General features: G+C 35.7%; 1 protein-coding gene and 1 pseudogene across 5 annotated transcripts; both read left to right on the plus strand.

The window, feature by feature from the left end:
- Positions 1-212: 212 nt before the first annotated feature.
- LOC145132644 (receptor-like protein EIX2) lies at positions 213-6,894 on the plus strand. Of its 4 annotated transcripts, XR_013718167.1 has the most exons (4): positions 215-3,441; positions 6,236-6,420; positions 6,532-6,662; positions 6,758-6,894. XR_013718167.1 is itself a non-coding variant. In XM_079067511.1 (2 exons), exons 1-2 carry the CDS (start codon positions 342-344, stop codon positions 3,004-3,006), a joined length of 2,574 nt encoding a protein of 857 aa, XP_078923637.1. In that variant the 5' UTR covers positions 213-341; the 3' UTR covers positions 3,007-3,138. The 4 variants fall into 4 exon arrangements, 2 of the variants coding, with proteins under 2 accessions (XP_078923637.1, XP_078923636.1); XR_013718168.1 differs by lacking the exons at positions 6,236-6,420; positions 6,532-6,662; positions 6,758-6,894 and adding exons at positions 4,327-4,603; positions 4,694-4,972 and having other exon boundaries at positions 216-3,441; XM_079067511.1 differs by lacking the exons at positions 6,236-6,420; positions 6,532-6,662; positions 6,758-6,894 and having other exon boundaries at positions 213-2,903; positions 2,995-3,138.
- A 4,192-nt stretch (positions 6,895-11,086) lies between these two features.
- LOC145130305 (heterogeneous nuclear ribonucleoprotein 1 pseudogene) lies at positions 11,087-12,135 on the plus strand (annotated as a pseudogene). The gene is made up of 2 exons (XR_013717758.1): positions 11,087-11,324; positions 11,500-12,135. The product of XR_013717758.1 is annotated as a heterogeneous nuclear ribonucleoprotein 1 pseudogene (transcript).
- The last annotated feature ends 11,833 nt before the right edge of the window (positions 12,136-23,968 follow it).

The following is a 23,968-nucleotide window of genomic DNA, read 5'->3' on the forward strand; positions in this document are numbered from 1 at the left end:
ATATTTTCTTCACTTGAACTAGAAGAGTCTTTCACTAATTTTGTCGCTAAAATTTTGCCACAGTACAATATGACACCGGTTTTTTTTGTTTTTTATTTTATTTTTTGTTGACAAAATTATTCACACGAATGAGCTACGGATTTAATATTTATGTATATATAATGAATGGTAGGTAGTTTACTTGACTTAACTTTTGTAGCCTTAAAAGTCAACAAGAAGACTTGATCAAACATCACTTATGCATTGACCGAGAAAACTAGCTAGTTTATTCTTTCCCATCGATTCATCATATGGACGCCCAGTTTCTAATTACTTGAATTAAACTAGGCTGGGATTGAATCATGGGGCTTCATCTCATTCTTTTTACCCTGTTCTTGATTGCCTTTGCCACCATAGATACGTGTGTAGGTGCTCAAAATGTCACAGTAGTAGGTTGCTCTGAAGATGAAGAACTAGCTCTACTCAAGTTTAAACGCAGCATCAAAGATGACTTCAAAATGCTATCTTCATGGGTTGGCACTGATTGTTGCTCATGGAAAGGAGTCCGTTGTGATGATTACACAGGAAGTGTTGTTGGCCTACATCTCAGAGGTAATATAACACGTTCTTATTCATGTAATAATGGAGGCTATGGCTACATCTCAGTTGTTGAAGACAATAATAGCCTTGTTAATATTAGTGAAGACTATTACTTAGTTGGTGAAGAGGTGAGCTCCTCTTTAGCAGATTTGAGTCACTTAAAATCCCTTGACTTGAGTGGGAATGATTTTCATGGAATCCGGATTCCAGAGTTCATTGGATCCTTGAAACATCTAAGTTACCTCAATCTCTCTAACGCAGGTTTCACTGGTATTATTCCACATCACATTGGAAATCTTTCCAATTTGAAGTCTCTCGATCTCAATTCATTATCAGAATCACAAAAGTTGATAATGGATGATATGGCATGGATTTCTGGCCTTTCTTCACTCGATCATCTTGACTTAAATGGAGTGGATCTTAGTGGAGCACCAAATCGTCACATGGTGCTTTACATGATTCCTTCGTTACTTGATTTAAGTTTGTCATGTTGTGGTATTTCAAATGTCGATCTTGTTCCTTATGTTAATTTGAGTAAAATCCTCCCCAATGTCATAAACCTGGATCTTAGCTTCAATTCAATTGAAGGAAAATTTCCTTCTGTTTTAACAAACATGAGTTCCTTATCGACCCTTGATCTTTCGGGAAACATTTTAAGTTCATCGATTCCTGTCATACATAGCTTGTTAAACCTTGACCTTTCTTATAACAACTTTGAGCATATTGGAATCTGGAAACAATGTCACCTTAAAAATTTGATTGTTTGGGACAATAATCTTGGAAAAGAAATGATTGGATCATCAACAAACGTATCCACATGTCCAAATTATTCGTTTGAGATATTGGATTTATCTTGGAATGGATTAAATGATTTAAGTCTTGAATCCCTTGGAAGACTAACGCGTTTAAGAGTATTACATCTCGGGTCAAACAGACTAAAAGGTCAAATCCATGAAGCTTTGGGAAGATTAAAATTGTTACAAGTAATAGATTTATCTTTCAACCAATTAAACGGACCCATTCCGGCATTTCTCGGGCAGCTGACCGAACTCGATCTTTCTTATAATTACTTGACCGGTCCAATTCCAGAATCTTTTGGAAATTTAGTAGATTTAACGGTTTTGAATCTGAAATCCAATCGATTAACGGGTCCCATCCCAGAATCTCTAAAAAGACTTGATTCACTACAAGTATTTTCAGTGTCTTCAAATTTGTTAAATGGGAATATTCCAGTTTCATTTGGGCAATTCACCGAACTCAATTTTCTAGATGTCTCAAACAATTCTTTAGAAGGATTAGTTTCTGAATCCCATTTTGCTAATCTTTCAAGGTTGAAGTACTTGGATATGAGTTCGAATAAGAATTTGACATTCCATGTTTCTGGTGATTGGATACCTCGATTCCAGTTAAAAACCGTTCGACTCGGTTCTTGCAAGATTTCAGATGAATTTCCACAGTGGATTCAAACCCAAAGGAATCTTGATGAGTTAGTGTTGTCGAATGCTAGCATTTCTGGAGCTTTACCCACATGGTTGCATCAGATGCCCATCATTCGTTTCTTAGATCTCTCTCACAATAATCTCAGTGGATCATTGAGAAACCTTCCAAATGGGTTTACAGACGAGTATGGAGGTTCACTATATCTTCAAAATAACCTTTTCAATGGGTTGATTCCTATGTCATTGTGCAAAAGGACTTCTTTGGAGATTCTTGATCTTTCCAGAAATAGGTTAACTGGGAAAATTCCGAATTGTTTAGAGAATCTGAAAAACTTGCGTATGATGTTATTCGGTTCAAATCGGCTGTCTGGTGTTATTCCAAGATCATTAGGTCATGTTTCTCCATCATTGTCATGGTTGAATTTGAATGACAATAGCTTTACTGGAGAGATTCCTCAAGATTTGGGGAAGTTAAGAGCGTTGAGAGTTTTAGATTTTGGTGATAACAAATTCTCTGGAAACATACCGAAATGGATCGGAGAAAATGTAACGACTTTGATGGTTCTTAGGTTGCATAACAATAACTTCACCGGAAGAATTCCACAATCTTTATGCAGAAATTCAAATCTTCAAATTTTAGATGTTGCATACAACGGATTAACAGGATCTATCCCTCGTTGTTTTGGAGAGTTGAATGGCATGATTGAGAAAAGAGAGCAAGATATTCGTAATGGAAGTTCCAGTTCTGGGGAGACAGTGATTCAGGTGATGAAAGGAGTTGATCTTGAATATACAAAAACTTTGGGTTTAGTTTATAACATGGATCTTTCAAGCAATAAACTTATGGGAGAAATACCTAAAGAGCTAACTTCACTTTCTTTGTTGGTGGGTCTTAATTTGTCTCATAATCATCTAATTGGGGTTATTCCAGAAAGAATCGGAAACATGAAGTCGTTATTTTCCCTTGATTTCTCAGGAAATGAATTGAGTGGGTTGATCCCTCAAACGTTAGCAGCTTTGAATTTCTTGAGCCATTTGAATTTGTCACACAACAACTTGTCAGGACGAATTCCAACAGGAAATCAATTGCAAACCCTAACAGATCCATCGATATATGCTGGTAATATATATCTTTGTGGTGCTCCACTCCCGAATGATTGTTCCTATGATTATGAAGATCCAAGAACCAGAACAAGCAACAACAAACTCGAAGCAAATGATGTGTCTGAGATATGGTTTTACTTGGGTGCTATGTGTGGTTTATCAGTAGGGTTTTGGGGTGTTATTGGAGTTTTGGTGTTCAAGAAGCAATGGAGAAAGAAGCTTTTCATGTTCGTCGAAGTAACCATGGACATGGTAAAGGTTGCAGTCACCATTAGAGTTTCCAAGATGAAAAGAGGGAGAGAAGCTGCATAGATTCTTTGTAAGTGTGGAACATCTGTTATAAGTAGCCTTATATACTTCCCTGCTGTGTTATTATGAGATAATAATTCAAATTATATAATGACAAAATTGCAAAAATGGTCCCTTTGTATGTAAATTTTTGGGGTTTTAGTCCAAACCCCGAGTTTTTTGGATTCATGGTCCTTTTGGAATTGTTTGTATGTGGAAATGGTCCCCGGATTTAACTTCCGTTAAGTTGTTACTGTTAACCCTCTCATGTGCCTCCTACATGAGGGTATATTTGTCTTTTCACTTATAAATGACCATTTTTGCACCTGAAAAAAATATATCTTTTTTTAAAAAAAAAAATTAATACCTATTTATTTATTTTAATAATTAAAAAATAAAAGAGGTCTCTCTCTCTCTCTCTCTTTGGGGTAAACCTGAAGAAACACACACATTACACTCCAATTCCCTGCCACGTACCCATCTCTAACCTTTGGCAGAAAAATTCAAGAAGATAATCAATCTTGGACCAGTCACCACCGTTCTTCCTTTTAGCTACCCGTGAGTAAGATACATCATCTTCTTCGGAAGTGGAGTTGGAATTTTTCTGGGTCAATCTTTGATGGATCAAGATTGATTAATATCTCTTCATCTCTATCTTCAAGATCTATATCTCCATGGATTCGAGCATAGTTCATTACAGCTTCCCAGATTTCTGATGTGGGTTTTAAATGGTAATGTCTAGATGTACTCCAAAGCTTGATCAAGGTGTCCAGATTTCCCAAAAATGGGTAAAACCCCTAAATAATGTTCGATTGTGGGGGAAATTCCATATTCTTTTTCACTTGTGCAACAACTGGTTCTAATCACAATGGTGATGAATTTGCTGATGATGAACTTTTGATGAATCGATACGTAGGGGTAGGATTCGAAATGTGCTCTAGCGGTGAAGGCTGAAGCTGTGGAGGTTGAAGCTGTGGCGGTGGTTTAGTTCAAGGGCTCCGGAAGCGATATGGTGAGCGTGTGTGAAACTCGAACCTTGGAACAATTCATTCTGGAGGACGTGGGTTATTGATCAGTGATTTCCCATTAACCCAAATCTGGAATCAAATACCAAATCTGGAGAACCCTAAAACCTAATAAACCAACAAGGTCTTCTTCAATTTCGTCATCATCGTCTTCATCTTCTTCATCGGGTATGTTTCTCAAATACACATTTTTCTTAATGATGTTGAAATTGTAAAATTGTGTGATGTGGGTTTGGTGTTACTTGGTCAAATACACAGGAAAACGTCAACAATCATCTTGGGCCTTTGATTTGTCTAAGTGCATTTGAGTTATCTGGTGCAGACGTAAAGAGATGATGATTAAACACAACTGATTGATCAAGATGAAATTAGGAGAGAACCAATTTGGGATCCGATTGGATGCACAGGAGTTGGAGAAGATTACAAAGAAGGATGACATGGTTGATGAACGAGTAGTTTAATTTGTATTTTATTTTAGAGATTTGGTTTGTGATCGGGTGAATCGATGACAATATTTAGTCTAGATTTGTTTTGCAATCGACAGTGTGTGTTTATGTGTAGGTCAAAGTTGCGTTTGGAGAGAGAGAGAGAGAGGGAGGGAGAGAGACCTCTTTTATTTTTTTGATTATTAAAATAAATAAATAAGTATTAATTTTTTTTTAAAAAAAAAAGGGATATATTTTTTCAGATGCAAAAATTGTCCTTTAGAAGTGAAAAGACAAAATATACCCTCATGTGGGAGGAACATGAGAGGGTTAACAGCAACAACTTAACGGAAGTTAAATCCAGGGACTATTTCTCCATTCAAACCACTTCAAAAGGACCATGAATCCAAAAAACTCGGGGTTTGGACTAAAACCCCAAAAATTTGCATACGACAGGGACCATTTTTGCAATTTTGTCTTATATAATACTAGTATACTAAATCTAAAGCTCCTTATAAATAGCGACTACTGGTTGATTTTTTTTGTTTTTTTTATGCGATATTTGTTTTTTAATTTACTTTTTGCCCGATCCATAAATGGTGTATGAGTCATTGGCCACTGTTTCTATTTCCCAATAGCATTACTCCACTACACCATCGACTCCATATTTGTTGCTCGATTCCATATGTACACGTAATTCTTCACCGTCTTCTTCTTCCAATCAATCTCTTCCCCCACCTTCTAAATATACCGACACTTCCATCTCACATACCAAACCCGTCTGCCTCTAAATTCCTCTCATACTCGAATTCCCCTAGATTTGGAGAGAACGGTGATTTCAGGGAAACGATCAGACCATACTGTTCTCGCTTCTGCTTCTTCTCGATCGACAACAATAGAAACTTAGGAAGGTGCTGATGCATATGCCGAATTGTGATTTTTTAGGGTTTATCTACGTCCATGTTTCACCTCCAATCGGTTCCTCTCTTTCTATCAAGTAAGTTGATTTGAATTCATATTTTGCTGAACAGGTGGTGAAATCATGTGATTGTGTTGTGTGGCCTTCATTTATGGTGTTTCTCCGACTGGTGGTGATGATTCAACATGAAACAGACAACTACGCCTAAATTAGAGACATCCCATGATAAATCGGTTGTCGTCCTTTTGTCGTTCTTCAGGCCAGATATGTTTCTTCTTCGTCTTTGTTTTTCTATATTAAGTTTCCCTCGCTTAATCTGCTATGTTTTCTAAATCTTTGTTCCTTGTTTTCTTTCTGGTGCTTACTTTTGGTATACGCATCGAAATAGAGTTTTTTTTTTTAATGTTTTATGCTTCCGAATTTTAATTGTTTGCTCTGATTTTGGTTGGTGGTTAGTTTTGATCATCATCTCCCACCTCCACCGTCGTCTACCTCCGCTAGGATTGTGTTTGCTGTAATCGCCAATGATTTCCGCTGAGTTACCGTCTTCTCCACTTATACATTTGTCAGTGAATTAATCAGCCATTTCGATGCAAGAAGAAATGAAGGGGCATCTATCAACTACAAGAGCCAATTTCTAGGTTAATATTCATGATTGATTCATCTCTTTCCTATTTTTTTACTTCTGTTAGCAATTTGGGTTTTGACGTTTTCATTTAACAGCCATTAACTGACAGCTCCATTGATTACAGTCGTTGGATTGCTGGACATTCTTATATCTGATGAATGTCTAATAAACGAACAATATGCAACAATTAGCCAAATTCATTGACGTTCAACAACTTTCCTTCGTCTCCCCAACATTATTTTGGACATTAGCAAGGTGAGATTAGCTGAACAATTTATAATTTCATCTTATTTTTTATCCATTTCCAATTATATGATCCACATTAACATGATTATATATGGAATTTGCAGGTTGAATCAGGAAAATTGGTACCGGAAGAAGCTGAATTTAACATGGGAAGAGAACTTGAAGGACTGCAAGATATGTTCACTGTACAGTGCAAAATGCATGATGTGGAAACTGTCATAGATCTCTCTGGTTGTAACGTCCGTAAATTTCACAAAAATTTCAAACTTTTTAAACATTCCAAAAACCATTCATTGTTTACAAATTGTTTTCAAAATTGTTTAACATCAGAGAAATCCCAGAAATCATAACATAAAATGTGAGGAGGTGCACGATCAAGCCTTCGTCTTCCCGCGATCATCTGAAGTACTTGAAACAAAATCCATAATTGTAAGCCCAAAGCTTAGTGAGTTCCCCCAAAATACTGATATATAATAAATAATACACATAATAACAACATGTAATGGGTCCACAACTTTACAGACTGGATTACCCCTGAGCCCACAGTATGAGTCTGGCTTGCCTTACATGCCCACAGCTCATATCTGGCTTGCCCCCCGAGCCCACAGCATAATTCTGGCTTGCTCTTGAGCCCACAACTTATGTCTGGCTTGCTCCTTTAGTCCTCAGACTGGAATATAAATGATTGGCCCTCCGTGCGGTGACCAACAAACCCAAGAGTATGCCAAATATGAGCTGAGGGCCATGGAGAGCATGTCAGACTCATACTAAGGACTCCTAAGCATTCCAGATGCGAGCTGAGGGCCAGGAGAGCATGCCAGACTCGGACATGTAACTGATAAATATACATACAAATAAGCAGACAATATCACAAGTAGTCCTACAGATCTACCAGACTAGCATATCAACTAGCATGTATATCTAACTCATACTCAGTATATCAATAACTACTAGGATATCAATCCAATTGGTCGGCCTTGGTGCCTTCGACCCCTAAGTATAGTGAGGAAACTCACCTCACAAGTAGCACTGATTGTCAAGATCCAACTCTCGAATCACAGCTCCGGACTCAACCGCCTACAACCACCATGTGACTCATTTCATTAAAATCCCAAATTACCAAAAATACCCTTAAAGTCAACCTTGGTCAAAGTCAGAGTCCACAGTCAAGGTCAACAGTCCATGTTGACCCCAATTCGTCGAGTGCATCTCCTGACTCATCGAGTTTCTTCATGTCACAGAAAATCGTGAAAACCTCGAGTTAACTCGTTGAGTTACCAAAGCAACTCGTCAAGTTCTTCAGCATCCAGAAAGCGGGAAAACCCTCACCAACTCGTCGAGTTGGCAGGGCAACTCGTCGAGTTTTCCTAGCCTTAATGCATGCAGACGCTTCCAAGCGAGTCTAATGCTCCAAACTATAGATCTGGTCCCCTAGGACTGAGATATCGCGTAAAGTTGTCAACTTTACGTCCATGCATGGCATTAAAAAGGATAAAACACTCAAATAAGGCTTATCAAGGGACCTATGGCATGAAGGAGGACCAATACTTGATAAATATGGCAAATTTATGTCAAAAGGGGCCATAAAACGTCCAGATCTGAAACCATGGCTTCATAATATGCTCAAATCCAAGAATGGTCCCAAAATAAGCTAATAATGGCCATAACTTCTAAAAGAAGAGATCTAGAAGAAGGGATGATCAAGATAACGACTTTATACCTCCAAGTGGTTGTAACAACACTGAAAATCCCGGATCTAAAGCTTCTCCCTTCAACCTTGCACCACCAACTTCAAGCTCCTTCAAGAAAAGCACCAAAGAACACTCTTTAAGCTCACAAACACTCAAAATGGGGAAAGAGGCGCGATTAGGGTTTTCTTTGGACTAAGGGGACAATGAGGGAGACCACAAATAAGTCATAAGTTATTTAAATAGGGTGAAAAACCCTGAAAATTAGGGTTTCATAAACAGTCGTCAACTCGTCGAGTTGGGGCCTTCCAACTCGTCGAGTAGACCCTGAAAATGTGCGGCCATTGAAACTCTACACGTCGAGTTGAGGCCTTCCAAAAGGGTTAGGTGATCGTCGGTCAAAAGGGTTATGGTGAACACAAACAACAAGTTCGATGATATATTGAGTACAAAAAAAAGGAAAATGATCAAATATGAACAGGCTCAATAATTAGTTACCCCTGAGTCATTTTCCCACTTTCGAATAATGAATTCCAGGAAACAACTATAACCAAATCCAATTAACGCACGCCACAATAAAATAAATAATTCTTGATTGGAGCTTTACTTTGAGGTCTTGTGGGTTTATGTATATCGTTTCCCTATGTATGTAACAAAAGATTATATTATGTTTCTCTTGTTGGAATAAAAATGTAGACCTTTTTGTGGTTATAATGTTATATTATTGTTTAATTAAAAGTTTTTTTTAAGGCGATGATTACAATTTGGCATTAAGATTTTGTTTTACATGTATAAGCTAGCTTATTTTTTAAGTTTATTGTAATTAGGAGTTGTTTGATATGTTTTTTACTGGATTTGGTAAGAGTTATCATGTCTGACTCGATCAGATTCAAACTTTTTGATACCAAAATTAGAAACTTTTGATTTGGTCATATAACCTTTAATTATAACACACATTGATTCAATCGGCTATTTACTCAATCAAATATGATTCAATCACTAATTATCAAACAATCTTTAAATGTTTGCTGAGAAATAAAATAGTTTATTATAAACTATAAATTAATTTTTTGATAAACTATTTGAGATAACTTATTTAAGTTTATAAACTAAAAAATTTAAGATAACTCATTAAACAAAGCTTAAATATGCAAACTTTAATACAGGTTTTTTGAACCAAAGTTGGACTCAAGGGGTGTTGATCGAGTAAAATTTCTGGGTTTCGGGTAGAATGAGTCGGGTAGTTTGGGTATTTCCTTAAAATAATAATACCCGATACCCGACCTATATTGTAATTCGGGTTCTCGGGTTTCAGGTATTCGGGTTTTAGGTCGGCTCGGGTATTTTCGGATATACCCGAAAATTACTGAAGTGTCACTTATTGATTTTTTTAATTTTTTTTTTGCATTTCGGTTGCTTTAATAAAAAATTTGGTAGCAAAATATTTCATACAATTAACAAGTACATATACGATAACAATACAAGTCATTATAATAAGTTATGTGATTTTTGCATTCAATTTCAAATTTTGATAATAAAAAAATAGTTTATAGACTACATGATCAATGTTTGATCAAATTTAGATTAACCAAACATGTTACATGATTTAATGCAAAAGGTGACTACATGAAAGTTATAAATAAATTTTTTTTAGCATTTAACTAAATTGCAGGGACCAATTATATAGTTATATTTCAATTCACAAAGAAGAAATGTAGACTAGTTGACAAAAAATTAAGAAACAGGTGCATAGTTGAAAAAAAGAAACAGATCCGTAGTGCACAAAAAAAATGAAGGGGAATGATCTAACATCTCATTCATGTATATATTCGTTGTAACATTTTGTTCAAAACTCCATTTCATTTTCAACAATTTCTAAATGTATTTACTATATATCGTTAAAATAATGAAGCCATATAACAATTGGTTTAAAGTATAAGGAACAATAATTATGTAAAATAATGATACAATTTTCATAGTTATTATAACTAGTGTATTAATTAGTTTTTTTTTTTTAATCGGGTATACCCGAATTTTTTTAAACCTACCCAATACCCGACCTATTTAAATATCGGGTTACCCGATTACCCGAATTTTCAAACCCGATACCCGATGTACCCGACCCGATCTACCCGAATTCAAAATGGGTCGGATCGGGTAAACGGGTATCGGGTATTTTCAACAGGCCTAGACTCAACAATAGTATATGGGTCATTTACGTAAATTGGTTAAAATTTGGATAATTACGGACCGACTCCACAGAAAGTAACCTAGGTCTATAGAAGTCTCCTGGAAGTCGGGAGTCGCCACCTCAAAGTCCGTCTATATCCGACGCCCCAAATCATCCCTTTTTTATCGATGCTTGACCTACATTCCTATCAATATACCTCTCAATTCTCCTGCGGTTGAAACCCTACAGACCAATTAACCTTTCACTGAATTTCGCCTCATAAAGCCCCAGCACAGTAAAAAAAAAAAGGGTTTATGTTCTTCCTTCTTGAACTGCCAATTTCACAACAAATACGCAAAACCCTTCTGGATTCTACTAAAACCCCAGGAAACCAAACATTGTTTTTCTTTATTTTTGACAGTTGTTTCTTCTGATGAGTTCTATCGTGGGGCTTTTTAAGATGGATTTATTTAGGGCAAATTCCAATCTTTTTCAACACCAAAACCCCTCTATCGGTTTCGCCTGAAACACAGGATTTGTTTCTGTGTAGGTAGATTCTTTTATGCTTTATTAAAGTTTAGGAATAAAATGGAGGGTTGTGATCAAAACAAGGTATTTGTGGGAGGATTATCATGGGAGACAACAGAGGATGTGTTGAGAGAACACTTCAGAAAGTATGGAAAGGTTATGGACGCTGTAATTGCTAAAGATAGAATCACTGGTACCTCTCGTGGATTTGCGTTTGTTTCCTTCTCTGAAGCATCGGCTCTGAATGAACTTCTTCTTAATACTCATACGATTCTTGGGAGAACGGTTTGTTTTCTTTAATCGCCCACTTATTACTTCTAATTTGTTTAATCAGTCTGTTTGATTTCTTTAATCAATATATTTGCATGTTGTTGTTTAAGATAATCCTTGACTAAATTGCTTGACTGTTTAATTAAATTACGATAATTCTTTTTGACATATTTTTTCTGATTCTTAACAGGTTGAAGTGAAAAAGGCTGTACCAAGACACGAATACAACCAAAACAGATTAAATAAAAAGGTTAAAACTAACGATGTTGTTATTAGCAACAATAATATAAAAATTAAGAAGATTTTTGTAGGGGGGTTACCTGCTAACATAACAGAAGAAGAATTCAAGGTCTATTTTGAAAAATTCGGTAGAATTACAGATGTAGTTGTGATGCGTGACAACATAACACATAGGCCAAGGGGTTTTGGTTTTATCACTTTTGATTCTGAAGATTCTGTTGAACAAGTTATGCAAAAAAGTTTCCATGAATTATATGGGAAGCTTGTGGAGGTCAAAAGGGTTGTACCAAAAGATGATAATGGTGGTGTTGGTGGTGGGAATGGAATCAGCAATTACCTCTCTGGTGGGAATGGAATAGGCAATTACTTTGTTCCTGTTTATGGTGGTTATCCTTATGGTTATTATGGAGGGTTTAACTATGGTTTGGGTCCATGGGGTTACCCATATCATGTGGGTGTTTATCCTAGTTACATGAATAATGGATACGGATTAATGGGTATGGGTGGGATTATGGGGTCTATGTCAAATGGAAAACCGATTCAACTCAGTGAGCAACATGGAGCATCTTCTGAGATTTGTAGATAATTCTTTGGTGAGAAGAGTAGCTAACAAGTAACAAGATGAAGAGGTTAGTGGATTCACATAGCTTTACCATTCTTGTGTGATTAACCTTTTTTAGGTGAATCTAACATATTATAAAGATGGTTTTTTCTGATGTATGATTTCTGGTTTTAATAATTGATGGATTTGGATTTGAATTTATGTAACCTCACTTTTGTGGGAATGTCTATAAGTTTTTGAGTTTTATTATGGGGATTGTTTGAATAAAATCTTGCATGCTGTAAATAGTAAATACTTATTTGAACAATCCATACAAAGTTTAAGGGATTGTTGTTTTAATATTCCACTTTACTAACAACTTCGCCATTTAATTCCTATAGTCTATTGAACACTACAAAGTTAAATAGATTTCCACATCAACATCATATTTCTCATTCAACCATTTCATGGACATTCAACTCTAAATGCATTGTATGCCAATTTGGCATCACATTATGATTGAATTTAGTGCATTTAACTCTCCACCTCATTCAAACCTTCCAATTGAACTATCACGAATGTTTTTTAAAGATGTCAAAAATATGATCAGTTTGTTGAATATGCCTTTCTATTTTGGTCATTTTATGACTAACCCAATTAAATACATAGTTTTAATATTATTTATGCCGACAATATAAGTAACACATTTGCATAGGGAACTTTTTAGTACTTTTGTAATTTAGATAGACACATCATATAAAACTAGGTGTGATAATCTTGTGTTGATTAAAAAAAAGTTAAATATAAATGTGTAACCTTAAGCATTTTTGTAAAGTAAAATTTTAAAATAAATACAAATGGTATGATAAATAAGTAAATAATTCAATCTATACTGATAAAAAAAATTATTGATATATTTTAAATAATTGTGTTGAATCCTTGATGGTGATTTTGTAGAGGAAAAGCTTTCAAAATCAACCAAAGTAATCGTGGTAATGTGATGATGAATGAATTAAATATGAAATCATATATACATTAAATTAAAATTGAATTTTGGAAAGGATTTGTAAGATTGAAATAGGCCAGAAATTGGGTGATTGATAGCGTTTCCTATTAAAATCGATATAAGCAACATAAGATATTTTGGAAAGGATAAAGAAGTAGATGCCAATTTCGAATTTTATACTCAAATTGATGCATGTTATGAGCTAAAAGATTGGAAACTATCGGTGACTTTTTAGAATTTAGAATAAGTAAAGAATAAAAGTATTCATTGCAATTTACTATCATATTAATTGCATTTAATACATCCACCTCCACCCTTACTAATAAAACAATAGTTCACTTGTCAATTTCAAATTCATACACATCAACATTTGTCACGTGTCATTTTGTCAGACATTTTATAAGAATTTGAATATTGATTACCGTTTTTTAGCAAAAAATTATCTCGGATATTGCTTTCCAAAATACCATATATAACGATTTCAATAAATTAAATTCATTTCAATGCATTGAATACATTCTACCCCTAAAAATATTCATCTCTTATAACAAATTTACAGCTTCTAATCCATAGAATCCGGTATTGAGATTTAAATTTTTTATACCATCATCTCTAGATAAGGTAATGTCATAATATACAATCCTTTAAATTAGGTATTTCAAAAAATAATAAAGCCATCCATCTAAAAATCCGGTATCACATCCTCCTTTAACGTGATAAGGCTAATATCTCCCAATATTTATAAAAATTTTGACGATTTGCATTTGATTAATCTACAAATATATAGCTGCATACGATAAAAAGCCTTCACAGTTTCATCATTCGTTCTATTGTTGTTTCATCATCATGTTTCTATTCCATCTGCTAATAAACAATTTCAACACAGTAAGTATTTCATCTGTTTCTTCTTGTTTTTCCTGTTTCTACCTTCTTCTTTTTTTCTATTCCATCTGTTTCTACCTTTTTTTTTTCTATTCCATCTGTTTCTACCTTCTACGTATTGTCCCAAAAAGACAAAAAAATAAATAAATAAATAACACAACCGCTGTATATCACGTAAAATTAGAATATTATTATGGAACTTTTTTGTTTATATTGTTTCTACTCGTTTCATGTTCAAAATTTGATAAAATACCTTTTTACATATCAGAATCCTATACATGACGATTTCCAAAAAATATAATGTATGGATTCTTTCTGTAACTGTTTTATGTCACAGTAACTGTTTCTGTAATAAACTCTCACACGTGGACTATTTATGTAAAATTATGTATCATTAACTTGGGATTCGGTTCTCTAGCATAAAAACATAATAACAAGAACAAGATATACATATTAATTTGTTCAAAATTGTATATAAAAATGTAATATCTTCATTAAAAGTTTGCAACTTTTTGCTTTTTTTTTTTTTTAATTATATCCCAATATTTCAAACTTCGAATCCAAAAATCTTTTTTGTTTCAACACTGATAAACATATTCAATCAATAGTTAAACGTGTTCTTTTTTAATAAATGAAAACTATTTTTCATAAACTAATTACAAAAAATATTAACAGTTAACTACTTTCTATAAACTAATTACCAAAAAAATAAATAATCTCTTAAAATTTTCAAGTCTTTATTTTATTTTATGTTCTCAACCTTGCAATAAAAAAATGCATTTTTTAACAACATTGTCCAATAATAAAGTAATATATTTAATAATATTTAAATACTTATTAAATAAAAAATAACCATAATTATGGCCATAACATATATACAGAATATACAAATCAAGTTTTTTTTTTACAATATCTCTATATAAAGATTCATTTCATCAATAATACAATAAATAGCAATATACTTCAATATTTATATCTAATACTAATATAGCATACATCTTACTTTGAGTTTTATTTCCTTTTTTTTCTTTTTAAGCATTGTACTTTCAAAAGTACAATGTTATATGATTGTGTATGTATTTGAAGTACATTACCATTTTATTGTCAACTTTCCTTTATTGTACATTTGTATTTTGACTTGCATACTTGAACCTTATTCTTCCAAATATTTTTTTATCGTCAAAATTAGTTTATGTTGGTTTTAATTATGGTTCGAATTGCAAAATTGAAAACTAAGTTTGAAATATTGTTGGAAGCTTAGAGTGGGCTCACAAAAAAGTTTATAACACAAAATGATATTTTATTGAACTCACACACACACAGAGAATACAAAGAGTTGTTGTTCTGTTTCTTTCACTCTTATTTTCTTCCTCACACAACTTATATTTCCTATAACAAGCTTCATCTATTTATAGTACTATTTGTACACTGACTTCATTAAATCAAGCCTACCATTTATTCTTGTGTTCCTACCATTCTTCAACATCCAACATCTGACATCAACATTCTTAGACTTCAACAACTTTCTTGGACTTCAACAACCACCTGTAGCAGCTTTCTTTGACAATGTGTTTCCTTTGAAAGTTGGGTTTGTTTTCTAACACTCCCCCTCAAAACCAACTTCGCATGCCAATCATCTTCACCAATTTTTCAAATCTATCTGTCTTCCAAGGTTTCGTGAAAATATCTGCTAGTTGTTCTTCATATACCACAGTGCACTACTTCAACTATTTTATCTTTCACCCGTTTTCGAATAAAATGATACTTTATGTTAATATGTTTGCTTCAATTGTGTGAAACTGGATTCTTCGTGAGTGAAATGACAGATTTATTATCAACATATATTGTAACTGGATCTTTGTTTATAAGATTCATTTCACTCAAAATATTCTTCAACCATATAGCTTGACATGCATATACTGTGACTGCCATGTACCCTGCTTCACATGTTGAGAGGGCAATTGTTTGTTGCTTCTTTGAAGACCATGAAAATACCGTCGAACCAATGTGAAAAACATATTCGGAAGTACTCTTACCATCATCCATATCTCCACCATAGTCGCTATTTGAATAGCCAACCAATTTTGCATATTGTGAGTATGAGTAAAGCAAACCCTGATTCAACGTACCTTTGATGTATCTCAAAATTCTTTTAGCTGCAATGAAATGGTCTTGATTTGTATTCTCCATGTATCTACTGACTATGCCAACTGCATACATAATGTCTGGACCCGTAAAGGTCAAGTATCTTAGACTTCCCACCAAGCTTTTGAACAATGTTGAGTTTACAGGTTCTCTAAATGATTCAACACTTAGCTTCATTCCTGCTTCTGCTGGTGTGCTGACTGGTTTACAGTCTTCCATTCTGAACTTTTGTAAGATCTGTGTCGCATACCTCTTTTGCGACATAAATATTCCATTTTTGCTTTGATTTACTTCGACTCTAAGAAAGTATGACATTTGGCCAATATTTGTCATCTCAAATTCTGTAGTTATCACTTTCTTAAAGTCATTAAACATACCTAGACTGTTTCCGGTGAAGATCATGTCATCCACATACAAACATACAATCATAATATCTCCATTTTGATTTATTTTTGTATATAGTGAATGCTCGTATGGACTCTTCACAAATCCATCCTTCTGGAAGTGTTTATCTATTCTTGTGTTCCAAGCTCTCGGAGCTTGCTTCAAACCATATAAGGATTTCTTCAATCAACAGACTTTATTTTCTTGATCTTTTTGAACATAACCTTCAGGTTGCTCAATATAAACTTCCTCTTCAAGATATCCATTTAGGAATGCTGACTTCACATCCATTTGATAAATCTTCCATTGATTCTGAGCTGCTCTTGTTGTCAGAAGTCTGATTGTATCAACTCTTGCTATTGGAGCAAATACTTCATCATAATCAACTCCATATCTCTGCTTGTAGCCTTTTGCAACTAATCTTGCCTTGTACTTTTCCACTTTTCCTTTCTGATTGGTCTTTGTATTATAGACCCATTTGACACCACTTGCTTTGTGTCCCTTTGGAAGACTTGTAATCTCCCACGTATCATTTTCTTGATTGAGTTGATTTCTTCATCCATAGCCTTACTCCACTTGCTTTCTTCTCTAGCTTCTTCATATGTTACTGGATCATATTCAACCATTAAACAAAATAGTGAATAGTCAAATGGTGAATGTAATGGACTCATTGCATCATAGATGTCATCTAGACTTCTTATTTTTGATGGTGCTTCTCCTGAACTGTTGTTGCTATTACTGCTTTGCGAAGTCGATGGTGTTCATGCAGGAGTTGTTGGACTAGAACTTGATGGAGGAGTCTGATCATTACTTTCATTATCTGGTGTGTTGAAATAATCATTATCTTCGTCAAAGAATAGACCTTGAGTTTTTCTTTCTTCGTTGCTCCATCTCCAATAATCAGCTTCATCAAATTCAACATCTCGTGAAATAATCACCTTTTTCGTCAATGGATTGTATAACCTGTACGCCTTGCTGCTTTTATCATATCTAATAAAGATACACTTCTACCCTCCGTCATCTAGCTTCTTTCTCTTTTGATCAGGAACGTGGGCATATGCGATACACCCAAAAATTCTGAGATGCCCAACTCCTAGTTTGCGACCACACCATGCTTTATTTGGAGTCTTGAATCTTACACTTATAGTTGGACATCGAATCAACAAATAAACAACACATAGAACGGCTTTTGCCCAAAAATTTCTTGGCAAATGTTTTCCCTTCATCATGCTTCTCGCCATATCAAGAATTGTGCGGTTTTTCCTTTCTGCAACACCATTTTGTTGTGGCGTATATGTTGTTGTAAGCTGATGAATGATTCCATGCTCTTTACAAAAATCATTAAACAAGTTTGATGTGTATTTGCCACCCCTATCAGATCTGAGTATCTTCAAATATTCCCCACTTTGAATTCTTTAAACTTATCAAGAGCTTCTGATTTTTCTTTGATAATGTACGCCCAACTCTTCCTACTGAAATCATCAATGAATGTTAGGTAGTACCAATTTTGACCAAGTGAAGGTATATCGTATGGTCCATCAATATTTGAATGAACAAGCTCTAATGGCCTTTTAGCTCTCCAAGATCTTCCAACTGGAAAACTTTGTCGGTGTTGTTTTCCTTTTGATAACAACTTCAAACCAGAGAATCCAAGGTGACCAAACCTTAAATGCCATAACCATGAGTCATCTTTAATGACTGCCTTCAAACACCTTTGCACCTCTGTTTATATATTAATGGGGAACAATCGATTCTTTGTCATTTGAACATTAGCAATCAGTTCTTGAAATTGATTTTTGACTGTAAGAGAATTATCTCTCATACGAATATCATATCCTTTTTTAAGAAGCTGACCAAGACTAATGATATTCGTTTTCATAGCAGGTACATAATAAACATCATGTATATACTTTTTATCACCATTCTTTGAGGGAATCATAATTGTACCTTTGCCTTTGACAAGAATCTTTGATAAATCACCAAAGCTAACGTCTCCATTGACCGTCTCGTCCAACTTCACAAATAGATCCTTATAACCACACATGTGGTTACTTGCACCATTATCAAAATACCAAATATTTTGCTTTCCTTCATCTCCTTTGTATGTGAGAAATATAGCAAGTCCGACATCTTTATCTTTATCTTCAGTTGCTATTGTAAACTGACTTATTTCTTCCATTTTTGGATATTTGCACTCATAACTAAAATGACCATAGTTATTATAGTTGTAGCATTGAACCTGAGACTTGTCACTTTGTTGTTAAAACCTGCCTCTTCCGCTTCCTCTGTTTTGAAATCCTCAGCCACAACCAGATGGCTGATATCTTTCATTTGCTTGACTTCTATCAAAAGATTCTCTACCTTGACCTCTTCTATCAGATCCACCTCTGTAGCCACCTCTATGACCACCACGATTTCCTCTTCCTCGTACATAGCTGTTGCTTGCTTGATTTTCATTGATGGACATCTTGCTTTGTAAAGCATGCTCCAACTTGCTAGCATCATTATACTGGTTCATTCTCTGTTCATATGCTTGAAGACTGCCCACAAGCTCATCAATTGAAAATTGAGACAAATCGTTTGACTCTTCAATGGCTGTGACTACATAATCGAATTTTCTTATTAATGAACGAAGTAATTTTTCCATCACCCTTACTTTATCAAGAGCTTCTCCATTTCTTTTCATCTCGTTTGCCACCATTTTCAAGCAAGTAACATAATCATTAATATTGTCCGAACTTTTCATCTTTTAACATTTCAAATTCAGCTCGAAGTGATTGGAGTCGTACCTTCTTCGCCTTTTCTGCTCCATGGAGTGATTTCTGTAGTATTTCCCAAGCTACCTTCGAAATCTTTGCATCTGATATTTTCTCAAAGGTTGATTCGTCAACACCTTGGAAAATCAAAAATAGAGCTTTCTTATCTCTTTTTCGTGACTCCTTTAACTTTGTCCTTTGAGCATCTGTTAAAGTGGATTCAGCTGTTGCGTCTACCGGCTCAATGTACCCGTCTTCAACTATATCCCATATATCTTGAGAACCGAGATCACCTTCATTTGAATACTCCAGTTCCCATAATTTGTTGGTGTCGATTTTGGGATTTGTGGTTGAATCATATTCGTCATCTCTTTGTTTTCTATAATTTTTCAGAAATATATGACAAAATCGAGCTTTTCTGAAATATAGGGACTAAACTGCAACTTTTCTGGAATTTAGGGATGAAACTGCACTTTTCTAAAGAATAGGGACCTGTCTGCAACTTTCTGGAACTTCAGGGGGGCTAAATTGCAATTTTTCAGAAATCTAGCCACTGATGACGTCACTGCTACAGTACCCGCTACAGTGTCCGCTACAGTGTCGTGTTTTCCGGTAAAGCTCCGGTGCTACAGTGTCGTCTTCTCTGGCGAAGTGGTTTTTCCGGCAAATATTCCGACAAAGTTTGACCAACTTTGACCGGCGATTTGGAGGCCTTCTGGTGGTCAAAAAATTCCAAAAAATATATTTTCGGAATCCTTGAAACGAGCCCTTTCCAACCGTGTATCCAAAAATGGATTCTGAGAAAAAACAAATCGAGCCAATTTTTTTTTGAAACGGCAAACTATCTAAACCTACTCCTAAATACCACCTATGTCTCCTAAGAGACTTGAACCCATGACCTCTTATTTGAGAGGATCACTCCTTACTGCTAGACCAAAAGCCTTTTGGTAATTCGAGCCAAATGACACGGTACGCAACCAGGCTGTGATACCACTTGTTGGAAGCTTAGAGTGGTGTCACGGACCGAGTTTCTGGAAAATTCCACGTTCATCTAGAGAACTCCGGAATGATCAAGTATCCTCGAGAAGTCTCCGAAGAGATCAATAATACTCTACGAGACCCCGGAAGACGCTAGAAAATTATAGGTGTCCGCGGAACATGATGGAACGATCCGGAATAATCAAGAGAGCACTAGAGGAAGCTAGAACGATACGGAAGACCCTAGACCATCTTAGAATCCTCTAGGACACAAAAGAGTAGTATAGAACCTTATAGAATTTTGTAAGTAGAATAAGATCTTGTAAGAATGATCTAGAATACTCGGGAATGTCCGTAACCTGGAAACTTCTCTTGAAGAGGTGTAAGGTTCCTATAAATATAGAGAAGGGCTCATTTTCCCAAACCATCGAGAAGTTGCATTGTAAAGAAGTTGAGTTATATAATAGAAGATTTCTTTCTTAATTCGTAGCATTCCTTTTCGTACTTGAAGTGTCCTTTGTCGTGACTCTTGCTTCCTAATTTCGTTAGTACATCTAGATCGTCGAAGTTAGCCTGACTTAGTCGGAGAAGCACTAAGTGGCACATGGAATTGACTAGTCTAAAAGAGTCATCCCGTGACACGTGGTATCAGAGCCTGGTTCGTACAAGCAAGAGATCATAGTCATGTAAGGAGGAAGTAGTGAAATGACCAACATTCTCCCTGTCGCCGAAGAGAAATGACGGAAGTCAAGGAGGAGGGACCAATCCATTGACCCTTTGGCAAGCTTAGAAAACAAGCTTACAAAGGTGGAGATTAGCATCAATGAGATCCTTGAGTGGAAGGATACCGTCGATCAGTTCGTTGCATAGATTAGTGACACGAGCGATGGATTGAAGGAGACCATCGGTGTCATCAAGGAAGATGTACTTGGACTTATCAACACCTTACGGAATGAGTTCCGTGAGAAGGTTGCTACGCTGGAATCCGAAGTAAACTTGTGCAAGGCAGCAATCGTCGGAGGAGTCGTTGCGAGTAAGTTGCCGCACACGGAAGCACCCAAAACATTGAAGTATGGAGGAAAACGCGACCCTAAAGAACTCGACGAATTCTTTTGGTCGATGGAATGTTACTTCAATGCTAGTCAAGTAAAGGAAGACAAGACGAAGGTCGATACGACAGTCCTTTACCTATGTGAAAGTGCAGCTCTATGGTGGAGAAGGAAGCACGAAGACATTAAAAAAGGCTTATACACCATAGACACCTGGGAAGAGTTCAAGAGGCAACTTAAGAGACAATTTTGCCCACATAATGTCGTAGACATAGCAATGAAGAAACTATGTGGGCTAAAGCATATTGGATCCATCTGATACTATATAGTCGAGTTCACGAGCTTGATGCTAGAGTTACCCGACATGCAAGAGAAGGACAAACTTTTCTATTTCATGGATAGACTACAATCTTGGGCCTACAACGAGCTCAAGAGGAGAAATGTCAGAGACATCGACGAAGCTATTGCCGTAGCAGAAGATCTAATGGAGTTTCGGAGAGAAACCACGGTTAAGAGAAATAGTGGGGGAGAGCAATCTACATCTGAAGGAAGATATCGAGATTGTCCGAAAAAGAAGACCTTTTAGGAGATGGTGTAGCAAGAAGAAGAAGAAAAAGAAGCTCACATGAGTTCCATGCGACTTATAAACTCTATGGCAAAAGACGAGACGAGGGAATCGAAAGGGAGTGGTTCTAAGATAGGAAGTCTCATGCTAATCGAAGCCAAGGTAAATGGAAGAAATACTAAGGCGCTAATAGATTCAGGTGCGACTCATAATTTCCTTTCTGAAAACGAAGCTAAGAGATTGGGGATTAGCTACACGAAAGAAGAAGGGCGATTGAATGTTGTCAATTCTCCATCCAATCCTATCCTAGGAGTTTCACGCGGAGTACCCATGAAAATCGCGGAATGGGAAGACAATATTGACCTATTAGTCGTACCGATGGACGACTATAGCATGGTAGGAATGGAATTCCTTGATGAAGTACGTCCATGGTCATTTGAAAGTGATAACACCATGCGTATTACTAAAGGTACAGTCATTCACATCGTACCAATAGAAAGGAGTAGAACAAGGTCTCGAACGCTATCATCGATGAAGTTTAACAAAGACATTAGGGAAGTTGGGAAGATACGGGAAAATACCCTAAGTTGGAAAAAGAAAGATAATTCACAAGAGACTAGTGATCAAACCAGGAAGTATGTGAAACCAAACAACATAGTTAAAGGTGTCGACACATATCGGTGAGAGATGGAGTCACGATCAACCTTAAGGATTGCTCCGATATGTCATGAGGCTACAAGAAGACCCACAACAGGCGAGGAAGTAACAACACAAGTGACAAATACTAAAAGACTTGATGATGACGTCAAGGGTTTAAGTGGGGGAGGGTGTCACAGACCGAGTTTCTGGAAAATTCCACGTTCGTCTAGAGAACTCCGAAACGATCAAGTATCCTCACACAACTTTTATTTCCTATAACAATCTGATCTATTTATAGTACTATCTCTACACTGACTTCATTAAATCAAGTCTACCATTTATTCTTGTGTTTATACCATTCTTCAACAACCAACATCTGACAGCAACATTCTTGGACTTCAACAACTTTCTTGGACTTCAACAACCACATGTAGCAGCTTTCTTTGACAATGTGTTTACTTTGCAAGTTGGGTTTGTTTTCTAACAAATATAAGTACCTAACTTTTAATTATAACTAGTGTAGGATCCCATGCGCTACATGGGTTAGATGGGTGTTTGTTTTTCTGTTGAATGTGTATGTTTGGATGAATTGAAGGGATAAAGTGGATGTGGGTTAGATGGGTGTTTATTTTTATGTTGAATGTGTATGTTTGGGAAATGAAGGGATAGAATGGATGATAATATTTGAAAAGCTTATAAGACATAATATTGGGATCTTCATTATGCTGAATGGGCCAGGTGTAGGTGTTTCTAGCCTTTGTAAACGGGGTGGGAGATTGTTTGATATAAGATTTATAGACATAAGCTATTTGTTTATGAAGTAATATTATTTTTTTTATAAAAAGTTTTTTACATGCTTTTTCACATAGCTATTTTGTTAATGGGGCCATTAGTGGTTTGTTAGTGACAACGAGTGGAGTAAGTACGTTTTTTTATTTAATATTATGTGGACAAGCACTATATTACGTACATAGGTACTACATCAAAAGAACATGGATTTCTAGTTGGGAGGGTGAGTTTCCATTGTCCTCTTGTACTTGCCAATCCTTTAATTTATGGATTGAGGCGAGCATGAACGATATGTTGTCCGCCATGGAGACATCTTCGACCTCCGCTTATTGCTGAATGCTTTTTATGGAGTTGTAGTTCTCGTCGTGTGTGTCTATTGGGATAGTACCTTCCTTGGTATTTGGCATGTTGAATCCTTCTTCAAGCTTTTTCTGAGCAGCTTCTATAATATCGGTTATCTCTTGGACGTACTCGATAAGTGCCTTGAGTATGGTGTGAACGTCTTCATTCTTCATGTTTTTCTTTTGAGGGATGGAGTTGTGTTATTTGTCTAGGTAGATTAATGAATATGTTGTGTGCTTCTATGGATGTTTTGTTTGCCTTTGGGAAATGGCCAGGTGGATTTGATAATAGTTGTGGTGTAAGTACGTGGCCTTGTATATCTTTCGAAGTGTATTGGATGTTA

The sequence above is a fragment of the Lactuca virosa genome, chromosome 8 (genome assembly GCF_052849685.1).
Source record: "Lactuca virosa cultivar CGN04683 chromosome 8, Lactuca_virosa_CGN04683_v6, whole genome shotgun sequence".
NCBI lineage: Eukaryota > Viridiplantae > Streptophyta > Magnoliopsida > Asterales > Asteraceae > Lactuca > Lactuca virosa.